The sequence below is a fragment of the Rhinichthys klamathensis genome, unplaced genomic scaffold, assembly GCF_029890125.1.
Source record: "Rhinichthys klamathensis goyatoka isolate OS25496 unplaced genomic scaffold, OSU_Roscu_1.1 h1tg000241l_1, whole genome shotgun sequence".
NCBI lineage: Eukaryota > Metazoa > Chordata > Actinopteri > Cypriniformes > Leuciscidae > Rhinichthys > Rhinichthys klamathensis.
The window spans coordinates 619,178-631,544 of record NW_026606763.1 but is presented as its reverse complement, the minus strand read 5'-3'; the positions used below and the strand labels follow the sequence as shown (position 1 = coordinate 631,544).

At 35.2% G+C, this 12,367-nt stretch overlaps 1 protein-coding gene across 9 annotated transcripts in view; it reads left to right on the top strand.

Annotated features, from left to right (window-relative positions):
• LOC130100390 (R3H domain-containing protein 1) overlaps nucleotides 1–12,367 on the top strand; it is a 44,157-nt gene that overhangs the window by 22,394 nt on the left and 9,396 nt on the right. For 6 of the 9 annotated variants that reach the window (XM_056265839.1, XM_056265840.1, XM_056265844.1 and 3 more), the window contains 12 exons: nucleotides 2,893–2,952; nucleotides 3,388–3,528; nucleotides 3,612–3,720; nucleotides 3,867–3,962; nucleotides 4,542–4,570; nucleotides 4,690–4,743; nucleotides 4,867–5,084; nucleotides 7,440–7,712; nucleotides 7,890–8,050; nucleotides 9,082–9,162; nucleotides 10,984–11,226; nucleotides 12,062–12,179. In XM_056265839.1, coding sequence (XP_056121814.1) covers nucleotides 2,893–2,952; nucleotides 3,388–3,528; nucleotides 3,612–3,720; nucleotides 3,867–3,962; nucleotides 4,542–4,570; nucleotides 4,690–4,743; nucleotides 4,867–5,084; nucleotides 7,440–7,712; nucleotides 7,890–8,050; nucleotides 9,082–9,162; nucleotides 10,984–11,226; nucleotides 12,062–12,179 — 1,583 coding nt within the window. The remainder of the gene's footprint in view (nucleotides 1–2,892; nucleotides 2,953–3,387; nucleotides 3,529–3,611; nucleotides 3,721–3,866; nucleotides 3,963–4,541; nucleotides 4,571–4,689; nucleotides 4,744–4,866; nucleotides 5,085–7,439; nucleotides 7,713–7,889; nucleotides 8,051–9,081; nucleotides 9,163–10,983; nucleotides 11,227–12,061; nucleotides 12,180–12,367) is intronic. The other 3 variants (XM_056265843.1, XM_056265845.1, XM_056265846.1) reach the window with 3 other exon arrangements.

Below are 12,367 nucleotides of genomic sequence, written 5' to 3'. Positions count from 1 at the left end.
GAGAATGAACCTCATTGGTTCTTGCTGAAGCTCAAACGTGCTGCATAACACGAGAATGAACCTCATTGGTTCTTGCTGAAGCTCAAACGTGCTGCGTAACACAAGAATGAACCTCATTGGTTCTTGCTGAAGCTCAAACGTGCTGCGTAACACGAGAATGAACCTCATTGGTTCTTGCTGAAGCTCAAACGTGCTGCGTAACACGAGAATGAACCTCATTGGTTCTTGCTGAAGCTCAAACGTGCTGCGTAACACAAGAATGAACCTCATTGGTTCTTGCAGAAGCTCAAACGTGCTGCGTAACACGAGAATGAACCTCATTGGTTCTTGCTGAAGCTCAAACGTGCTGCGTAACACGAGAATGAACCTCATTGGTTCTTGCTGAAGCTCAAACGTGCTGCGTAACACAAGAACAAACCTCATTGGTTCTTGCAGAAGCTCAAACGTGCTGCGTAACACGAGAATGAACCTCATTGGTTCTTGCTGAAGCTCAAACGTGCTGCATAACACGAGAATGAACCTCATTGGTTCTTGCAGAAGCTCAAACGTGCTGCGTAACACAAGAACAAACCTCATTGGTTCTTGCTGAAGCTCAAACGTGCTGCGTAACACGAGAATGAACCTCATTGGTTCTTGCAGAAGCTCAAACGTGCTGCGTAACACAAGAATGAACCTCATTGGTTCTTGCAGAAGCTCAAACGTGCTGCGTAACACAAGAATGAACCTCATTGGTTCTTGCTGAAGCTCAAACGTGCTGCGTAACACAAGAACAAACCTCATTGGTTCTTGCTGAAGCTCAAACGTGCTGCATAACACGAGAATGAACCTCATTGGTTCTTGCAGAAGCTCAAACGTGCTGCGTAACACGAGAATGAACCTCATTGGTTCTTGCAGAAGCTCAAACGTGCTGCGTAACACAAGAATTAACCTCATTGGTTCTTGCTGAAGCTCAAACGTGAGGCGAAACACAAGAATGAACCTCATTGGTTCTTGCAGAAGCTCAAACGTGCTGCGTAACACGAGAATGAACCTCATTGGTTCTTGCAGAAGCTCAAACGTGCTGCGTAACACAAGAATGAACCTCATTGGTTCTTGCAGAAGCTCAAACGTGCTGCGTAACACAAGAATGAACCTCATTGGTTCTTGCAGAAGTTCAAACGTGAGGCGAAACACAAGAATGAACCTCATTGGTTCTTGCAGAAGCTCAAACGTGCTGCGTAACACGAGAATGAACCTCATTGGTTCTTGCAGAAGCTCAAACGTGCTGCGTAACACAAGAATTAACCTCATTGGTTCTTGCTGAAGCTCAAACGTGCTGCGTAACACAAGAATGAACCTCATTGGTTCTTGCTGAAGCTCAAACGTGCTGCGTAACACAAGAATGAACCTCATTGGTTCTTGCAGAAGCTCAAACGTGAGGCGAAACACAAGAATGAACCTCATTGGTTCTTGCAGAAGCTCAAACGTGCTGCATAACACGAGAATGAACCTCATTGGTTCTTGCAGAAGCTCAAACGTGCTGCGTAACACAAGAATGAACCTCATTGGTTCTTGCAGAAGCTCAAACGTGCTGCGTAACACGAGAATGAACCTCATTGGTTCTTGCAGAAGCTCAAACGTGCTGCGTAACACGAGAATTAACCTCATTGGTTCTTGCAGAAGCTCAAACGTGCTGCGTAACACGAGAATGAACCTCATTGGTTCTTGCTGAAGCTCAAACGTGCTGCATAACACAAGAATGAACCTCATTGGTTCTTGCAGAAGCTCAAACGTGCTGCGTAACACGAGAATGAACCTCATTGGTTCTTGTTGAAGCTCAAAGGTGCTGCGTAACACGAGAATGAACCTCATTGGTTCTTGCAGAAGCTCAAACGTGCTGCGTAACACGAGAATGAACCTCATTGGTTCTTGCAGAAGCTCAAACGTGCTGCGTAACACAAGAATGAACCTCATTGGTTCTTGTTGAAGCTCAAAGGTGCTGCATAACACGAGAATGAACCTCATTGGTTCTTGCTGAAGCTCAAACGTGCTGCATAACACAAGAATGAACCTCATTGGTTCTTGCAGAAGCTCAAACGTGCTGCGTAACACGAGAATGAACCTCATTGGTTCTTGTTGAAGCTCAAAGGTGCTGCGTAACACGAGAATGAACCTCATTGGTTCTTGCAGAAGCTCAAACGTGCTGCGTAACACGAGAATGAACCTCATTGGTTCTTGCAGAAGCTCAAACGTGCTGCGTAACACAAGAATGAACCTCATTGGTTCTTGTTGAAGCTCAAAGGTGCTGCGTAACACGAGAATGAACCTCATTGGTTCTTGTTGAAGCTCAAACGTGCTGCGTAACACAAGAATGAACCTCATTGGTTCTTGCAGAAGCTCAAAAGTGCTGCGTAACACGAGAATGAACCTCATTGGTTCTCATGCTTGAGCTTCCATGACCAAATTTCAATACTAATCAATGTTTATGTGAAAAAAGCCTAAATTAAATCTGTTCATCATTTAAAGCAATTGTGTCTCTTCAGAAGACTTGAATTAAACCTCTCGATTCATATGGATTTATTTTTCAATGTCTTTATGAATGTTTTGTAGTGTCAGAATTTTGGGTGAATAGACTTTCAATGACAGAAATCTCTCAGATTTCATTAAAAATATCTTTGTGTTCTGATGGAACGACATGAGGGCGAGTAATTGACAGAATTTTCATTTTTGGGTGAACTGTTACTTATATTTCTATTAAAGTATTATTTAGAAAACTACTTTTTGCACAAGTATTGCATCTCTTCTTGGTTGTCAATGTGGATTGATGCGGAGCTTGTAGGCACACATTTTGAATACTCTGGCACTTGTGCGCTGATGAGCTGTAATAAATGCTAATGAACGCTGTTCTTACAGGGATAGAATGATGCTGTTGAAACTCGAGCAAGATATTCTGGACTTCATTAGTAACATCGAGTAAGTCGAGCCAAAAACAAACAAACTGAAGAACTGTTTAAACTGACGTGATTTCTTTCTCTCACACACACACATATAGCAAATTACTTAAAAATTAAAATGTTGTTTCTTAATTTTTATGCATATCAGTCCTAGGTTGAAATATCAGCCAGGCTGATTATCAAAAAATGACATGTATTTTAATATTTGGCCATTTCGAGTACATTTTCTTTTTTTTTTTTTTTTTTTGAATTTTGAGAGTTAATAATAAAATTGTATTTATGTATCCGCATTTAATTGATTGAGGGGCCGTTTACACAACTCCGTTTTCAACTAAATTGGATTAATGCACATAAATATAAAATATTAGGATTTATAATAAGTATATTTATTATATTATCATCCTTAAATTAATTTATTGATGAGGTAAATAATTGTGGTGTTTTCCCCGCACAGAAGTCAGAAGAGGAAGTTCCCCCCGATGACATCATACCACAGGATGCTCCTTCACAGGGTGGCGGCGTATTTTGGGCTGGACCATAATGTCGATCAGACTGGGAAATCAGTAATTATCAACAAAACCAGCAATACTAGAATGTACGTGTGGATTTAATGGTTACTAGCCTCGGTTGTTATAACTATGAAAGTTTTAATGTAATTAAATTTTTTTCCTCTCACAGACCAGATCAGAAGTTCTCTGAACATATTAAAGATGATAAAACGGATGATTTCCAAAAGCGGTACATCTTAAAGAGAGATAACTCCAGCTTGGACCAGGAGGATGGCAGGGTAAGAAATATAGTCTAACTTAAATATATTACTTACAAATAAATAAACTACTTGCAAATTCTGATTGAAATAATCCAACAACCAACAAATGTATACAATAACTTGCACAATATGAAGATAAAGTGTAGGTGTATGTGTGTGTTTAGCTGCGGATGCGACTTAAGGATGACAGACGGAGTAAATCAATAGAGGAGCGAGAGGAGGAATACCAGCGCGCCAGAGACCGGATCTTCGCCCAAGACGTGCGTCTCCTTACCAAAATATCTTCTTATAAACCTATCATTTAGGGGTTTTTTTATAAGTAGTGTTATTTATTACTTAGTATAAACCACAACTTTGTGTTAGAAATGTCTATCATTTATCATATAATAGTTCATTTAAGCATGAATAATGTTTTGTACTTTAGCTGTAATGTAAATGTTAGAAATGTAGTTTGCTTAAATTTAATCATTTAGATAAAGCTTAAAAAAATTAACTATATATATATATTATATATATACATGTATATGTAGCACTTTACAATAAGGTTCTATTTCTTAATATTAGTTAACTGCGTTAGTTAACATGAACTAACAATGACAAATACTTCTAAAGCATTTATTAATCTTAGTTAATAATTTCAACATTTACTGATAAAGATGTGTTAATATTATTTAATGGATTTGAGCTAACATGAACTACCAATTAACAATTGTACTTTTAGTAACTAACATTAACAAAGATTAATAAATAATGTAACAAAAGTAATGCATATTGTTAGTTAATATATATTTGTTTGTTTGTGTTTTGTTTTTTTAATGTGCGTCTATTTTTGTCTGCAGGGACAAGAACATTTCCCTTTTGATAAAAGGTAAAAATATTAAACACAGTTACTAGTGAGTTATATGTGGGAGCTTCTTTATTGCTTTCTTGTTAGTCTGTTGTCTTGTATACAGTATGTCATAATTGTAATGCTTAAATTCCCTCTAGAATTCAAGAGGACATGACTTTCATTAACACTCAGCAAAGACGACAGATATTCAGGTAGAGGTTTTTTGTGTACTTTGTTTATTAGCTTAATTACGTACCAGTTATGAGGCTTTTGAGTAAACGGTGGCCATGTTTGTTTATCGCCGGGCTTTAATCCATGAGTTGTTGTTTTTGTAGATTGAGAGACGGGCGCTCGGGAAACAGTCGTCAGAGCAGCTCTGAGAACGAGCTGAAGTATTCGGATCCTCGGCCCTGGAGCAGCACGGATTCAGACAGCTCCCACAGAAACCTGAAGCCCGCCATGACTAAAGCCAACAGCTTCAGCGGCATCAGCCTGCTGATTCGAGGAGACAGTACGGCCAGCAGCAAGAGCATGGGGAAACTGTCTAAAACCAGTAAATAACACTCCTTCATTCACATAACTGTCTAACTGGGGACTTGGTAATAGACTTGTAGGGATGCACAATATAGAAGATCAACATGAAATCAAAACAATGCCTATTTGCCTTTAGTCGTTTGCGAAAGATTCATTAAGTTATTCTAAAGGAAAAAAAAACTTTTATCTTTCATCAAAATATACCTGTTCCTGCCTCTGAAACGACTTTCCATTTCCTCTGACATCATCAGGTCTTATTTTTAAGGCCCTCTCCTTCATCTTTTCAACAAAATATAATTGTTCCTGCCTCTGAAACGACTTACCGTTACCGCTGGCATCATCAAGGCCTTATTTTTAAGCCACTCCCCTTTAATTTTTCATCATAATTAAATAATTGTTCCTGCCTCTGAAACGACTTTTCATTAAAATGCTTTTCACCATCCAATGTAATTCTTGATAAATAAAATCAAGTCCCTAATATAATTTTTTTTTTCGCGCTGAATATTGTTTCACTCTGAACATGATACAATATTGAATAGATTGCGAAAGCCAGTTCATGTTAATTTTTTAAAAAAGAAGAAAAAAAAGTGTTCAGGCTAGAGCTCCAGTTTCGAACGTACAAGTTTAAAGTAAAATGAGTAAAGTTAAGCTACATTTATAGCTGAAAACATGGATAACAAGTAGTTTTAAAACCTGGCACAGAAAAAGAGAAAATTAAGTTTTTGTTATTATTACCGGTAGTTTAGTTTGAGTAATAAATTATAATAATGATGTCTGCTATGAACTGTTTTTTACATCAGCCTAATCAGACCGATACAGATGGTTTAAAGTTCAAATTTAAAATAATAAATGATACTAAAATTAATATATGCAGATTGACTATGGTCCCTGATATATCGTGCATCCCTAGATGTCTGAGGTTTTTAAATGAAGCCAATATCATAATTACAGACTACAGTTTATGTCGGAATTACCGTAATTAGGAGACATGAGATTCTGCTCCAATCGGATCCCTTCCCCGGACTCAGAAATGCTTTGTTGTGGCAATGCTCATAAGGCCTGTTCGGTATTGTTCTTTATACTTAATTGCTACACATAATTCATATTTATATATTCTTTTGAACAAATAAAGTGCCATTAACTAAAACACAATGGCATATCAAAAATAAATCATGTAGTTTTGTTTTTGACAGCGGTCAAATAGGACCAGTCAGTATTTCCGAATTTCCAAAAAATTACAGTAATTCCAACATGAACCCTAAAACACAACTTTTTAGAAGTTGACCGTACTTTATTGTAGTTTGAGTTCTTTTCTAGTTTGTCTTGTTCAAATACTACATGAACTGACCGTGTGTATTTTCACTTTCACTATCCCAGTCCTGCTGTCCTATGCTCAGCGTTTTGTTCTTTTGAAGTCCATTTTTTGTTTCATCATTTCGTATTCATGCTTTAAGCTGCCATGCATTGAGTGTGTGTGTGTGTGGTGAATCTCTCTGCCCTCTTTTTTCACCTATTTCATGTCCATCGAGGAACAGCTAAGAGAACACATTCATATTCAGAGCCGTCTGCTCTCTGGATTCATTGGTTATTTATGCTCTGGCATTTAGAAGCTCAAGGAGTCGACGCCAATATATATTTATCACTTTTAATATTTAATGGCACTGCTCTTCCGTTCAGCAACCGCTGGATCTCTCCTCATGGCCAGTTACGTTTGGACAGCCCTCTGAATGATGACAGATTCTGTTGCTGTTATACATCAGTGGTTTCATCCAGATATAAACGCATCAGATAAGAGTTTTTTTTTTTTTTTTTTAATTATTCACTATCAAATCTAAATTTAGTATATTGATTTGTTATTGTTTTGTTTTATTAATTACTAACAAAAATCACAGATGTGGTTTGCAGACAGATTCATATTTTAACGATTTTATTTTAATCATATTATTTTAAATCAGATTCAGTCTGAACAATCATATTTCAAGTAGTTTTCATCGGTATGAGACTATTCTGGATAAATACGTTTTTAAAAAAGTAGCCGTAATAATAATAAATAACAATTTATTAAAACTGTAGTCCGTAACTTTTTTGGGTTAAATATTATCCAAAATACATTTTTGAGCAAGTACGTATTAATAATCAAATTAATTAATAATAAAACAAATTAATTAAATAATTCTGATTATTGAAAAGAATATCTAGACGAACCATCATTTGGCATGATTTTTATTTGGACCACCATTCATGGTTCCACTTCCTCTTTTTGACGACATTTCCTGTCATATCTGTTTTTAGCCCCGCCCATCATCCCCTCTTCATTCATTTCCTCATCTCCCACCCGACAGTAAAAACTCTTTCGCTCTTCACCCTCCTTCAGGTTCAGACTCCTCTAGTAGCGTAGGTTCCTCTTCCGGGTCGCTCTCTCGGCCTGCTCAGCTGCCGTTACCCACCCCCGTCGTTCCCCATCCCGGTCGGGGCTTCACCCCAGCGGCCCCTCTTCCGGCCGTGCCCATCGGGGGCAGCGCAACCGTCCCGGTCTCTCAGAGCGCAACTACTAACTCTAACATTAATACTAACGCTAGCTTCTACATCGTTCCTCTGGACACCACCGCCATCCCACCGGGCAGCGTTCTGCTCAATCCACAGACAGGTGGGTACTTCCTGAGTCCTGACCAACATTCACTTCAAACGATGGAGTTTACGCTGCGTATTCGACATACTAACTTTCCTTACTAATTCAGTGTTGCATGAATTAAGTAAAGATTCGAATGTAGCTGTTTTGCGCTAGTGTTTTTGTAACTGTTTGTTTGGTTTTTGTCCCGTAAAGGTCAGCCTTTTGTTAACCCCGATGGCAGCCCGGTGATCTACAACCCTGCCATGACATCACAGCAGGGGCGGGGCCAGCAGCCCATGTCTCTCCCGCCCCCTCCTCCTCCCCCTCTTCCTCCTCCCCCTCAACCTCAGCCAGCCAATCACCTTCTAGCACAGGTCAGGAAAACATATTTTACTTTATAGTTACATATATATATTTTACTTTGTCTTATATTTTAATATTAAATATTTAAATAACTATTTTATATAATAATTTGGTTGAATTAATTCAGTTTAATGTGTCCCGTTTTGTAGAATAATATTTTTGTATTTAAATTATTTATTTAATTTAGTTACTTTTCTTATTTTTAGTAATTTTCTTAATTTTTTTTGGTAAATTATAATTTTCTTTTTAATAATATTTTTATTTACTTGTTATATTTATATGTATCTTTTTAATTTTTAATTAACATTTATTTTAATTATTGTAGTTTTTCATAATATTTAAACAGTATTTAAATATATACAGTTAAATAAATTTGTAATATATTCATCATCATATTGGTTATTGGCCGTAGTGTGAAATAATGATCAGCTGTCACTATCTCTCATAATTGAAATATATCAGGCAAAATTATTCTTGTATTAATTTTTTTAACATGTTTAAGTTTTATTTACTTATTTTTTATTTATTTTTTATTATTCTCATTTCTTCTTTCATTTAATTGTATGCATGCAAAAATGTATACATTTTATCATATTGGTTATGGTTCAGAGCTAAAAAAAAACAAAATAAAATATGGTATTTAATATGGTTTGGTAATAGGTAATTGAATTTTTTTTTCACTGATATAATCAACATTCATCACTTATGGTGCTAGCGAAATTGCATTGTAATTTTGTCTTTTATCAGTTCATATTTCTTTATAATCAGAACATTAACGCATTAGTTTAATGTTATTGTTCTATGACGTGACTTCCGTTCTCATTCATTCGGTCCTCCCTTTTTCCATTCAGTGCTGTTTTGTTCTCTTTCTCTTTGTCGCTGTGGCCTGATCCGGTCGTTCATCCTCTCTCTCTCTCTCTCTCTCTCTCTCTCTCTCTCTCTCTCTCTCTCTCTCTCTCTCTCTCTCTCTCTCTCTCTCTCTCTCTCTCTCTCTCTCTCTCTCTCTCTCTCTCTCTCTCTCTCTCTCTCGGTGTCTCTGCAGTCGTCTACTCAGCCTGTGCAGTTTGCTGCGGTCTCTTGTCCTCCTCTCCTGCCCGCTGCTTTCACTCAACAATACACTGTGGTACTTCTCTCCTCTTTCACTATGCCTCTCCTTCTCTAAACTTCACTTTTCTCTTCCCTCGATTTATTAAAGAGGCCGTATCTTGGAAAGCATGGAAATAATTTTTCGGTTTATTTGAAATAAAAGTTCAATATACAATGCACTAAAATTCACAACTTTTAAAATGTCAAAAACTTTGTTGTATATTTTATTTTATATTTGATTTATTCATTTATTTATTTTTAGATTTTTAGATTTTTCTGGTTAATTTGAAATGTTCAATATACAATACATACTCTAAAATTCACAATTCTTGAACTTTTAAAATAGTTTTTTTTTTATTTGAGTTATTTATTATTTAATAATTGTATTTAATAATATATTTTAGTTTAGTTTTTCGACTTTTGTTGTTTATTTGAAATATTTCAATATAGAGGACATTCATACAACTCTTAAACTTTTAAAATGTTTTGTATTAATTGAATGTTTTTATTAATGCTTCAATAATTTTTTGTTTCGTTTTATGTTGTATATCATTTTTAGATTTTTCTTTTTCATTTGAAGTAAGTTCAATACAAATCCTAATAGGATCTATTTAAAATTAATTAATTTATTTTATTAGATTTTTCCTGTTCATTTGAAATGAATGTACGATACATACATGCCCTAATATTCACATTATTTTAATGCTTTTAATTGAATTTTACATTTTATTCATACATTTATTTATTATACTTTATATATTGTGTGTTATTTTATCTATTATATTTATTTATTCATTTATCTATTAGATTTTTCTTGTTATTTTGAAACAAGTTAAATCTACAATATAAATAAATATTATTACAAAAGTGCAGAATACGGACCCTTTAATGTTTGTCCTATTTTTTTCTCCCTATTTTCTATTCTCTTTTTTCAGTCTTTAATTCTATTCTTTGTTGGTTTGTTGGTTTGTCCCTGTTCGTTTTCTTTAGTAATTTTAACTTTTTTATTTTTGTTTATTCATTTCCATATTCTGTGGCATCCTGTGATCAGAAACTGGATGTCAAAAGAAACTCTGTTCTCGGTTTATTTCCGTTCCGTCAGTTTCATTGATTAATCTCTCCAAAGTTTCAAAACGAGCCCCATGTGATTTGTTGTACCCAGCGGAGCCTTATGACTGAATTGGGTCACTTCAGTCATATTTCTCACTGTGTGACCTGTTTCTACCAAATATAACACCCTCATTAACAAATTCAGACCACATGAATAATTAACCACACCAGATGTTGTTACTACTTTAATAAAAAGATGTCTGCCCGTGGTGATGTCCTGGTGGATGAGGGGCAGGACTTTGATCTGAGCTTAAAGTCCTTGCTGTGATGCCCTGGTTCAGTTTTTCATAGACTCCCATGATCTCATGACACCTTCAGCGTGTGATCCACTTCAACTTTTACAAAAATATCTCATTTAGTTGCGTGATCAAATGAAGATGGACTCTTGGGTTTCAAATGAGAGAAATTGATTATAAAAATGACCCAATTTTAATTTAGCATAATTTAATTTTTTTAGATTGAACTGTGAAATTGGACTATTAGTTAATATTATTTTTTTACCAACCCACAAGGCCTTGATTAAATAATTTAAAATAAATATTACATAAGTAGGCAATGATTTCCTACATAGCTTTGTTATAGTCACACATTTTTCTACATTTTATTTTGTGTGTGTGTATGTATGTATATATATGTATGTATGTAAAATATCTAATAAAATAATTTTTCTCAGATAATTATCATTTTTTAAATATTTGTTTTAAAAGTGAATTTGAAAGGTTTTTTTTGTATTTGTGTATTAAAACAGCAACAGGACGGTTTAAGTGCCCAGTTCAGCCAGATGAATCTAGTTCGGCAGCCTTCAGGTGACGGTCCGGACCCCCACACGGGCCTCTACCCACAATCCCTGGTGCTCCAGAACCATCCGCCCAGCGGCTACATGCTTCCTTCAGCAGGACAGCCCATGAGCGGCCATCCCTACCCCCATCCCACACCCGTCAATCAACCCATCCTACAGCCACACGGATACATACAGCAGCCCGTGCAGCAGGTATAAACACGCTTATGGTGCATTATAAATGATTATTTTTAACTTAAGTAAATCATTTTCATCATTTATATTTTATAAGTATTTTATGTCAAATATGTATTAAAATCACATTTACAATAGTGTAAATTATAAAATGTCTATATAGTACTTTTTTAACACAGAATGAATTTTATAAAGGTAAATACCATTTATTGTAAAATTAAATAACTTCATTTTATAGCATTTATATTATATTTATATTGCAACAGGGTTTTTTTTAAATAAATGTATAATTGTAAAATATGTATTATAAAATCAGATTTTATATTTTTATATTTTTTTCCTCATATAATGTTTAACTTAAATGTTTATCATCAAATAAAATAATTACTTTTATTTGTATGTGTATATATACATATACATATATATATATATATATATATATATATATATATATATATATATATAAAAATTATTAAAATTGTAAAATATGTATTAAATCACATTTAAAGTAATGTAGATTATAATATATTTATTTAGTACTTTTTTCTTACATAATTTAATAAAATCATATAATTTAATAAAATTAAATATGTAATTAAGTAGCTACGTTTTAGGCCATTTCTTTAAAAAAAATGTATAAAGGTTTTTCAAATACATGTATAAATGTAGATCACATATAAAAAATGTAGATTATAACATATTTTTTATTTAGAATTTTTTTCTCACCTAATTTTTTACAATTAAATATTACATTTAAAAATATTTAAGAATAAATTGTGTGTGTGTGTATATATATATCAAATGTATACCTGTGGAGCCGGAATAATCGGACATTAATGGTGTGTGTCCGCAGGTGTCGGCGTGTTACTGTGCTCCGGGTCAGTACTCGCACTCAAGCCAACACTACAGAGCAATGACGCCGCTACACTACAGCGCCCCCCAGAGTCAGACACTGCCACCGCAACAGACAGGTACAAACACAACTACTACACACTCACTTTCTGTCGAAGTGTCAGCTGAAACAGGGCTTGGTGTCGGTGCGCTCTGATTGGAGCGCTGGGAGACGGGGCCGTGTCACTGTATGAGATTCGTAGTCATTCTCACAGTGAACCGGTCTCTTTTCCCAGCCCTCACTCCTCAACCTTTGACCTCATTTTTA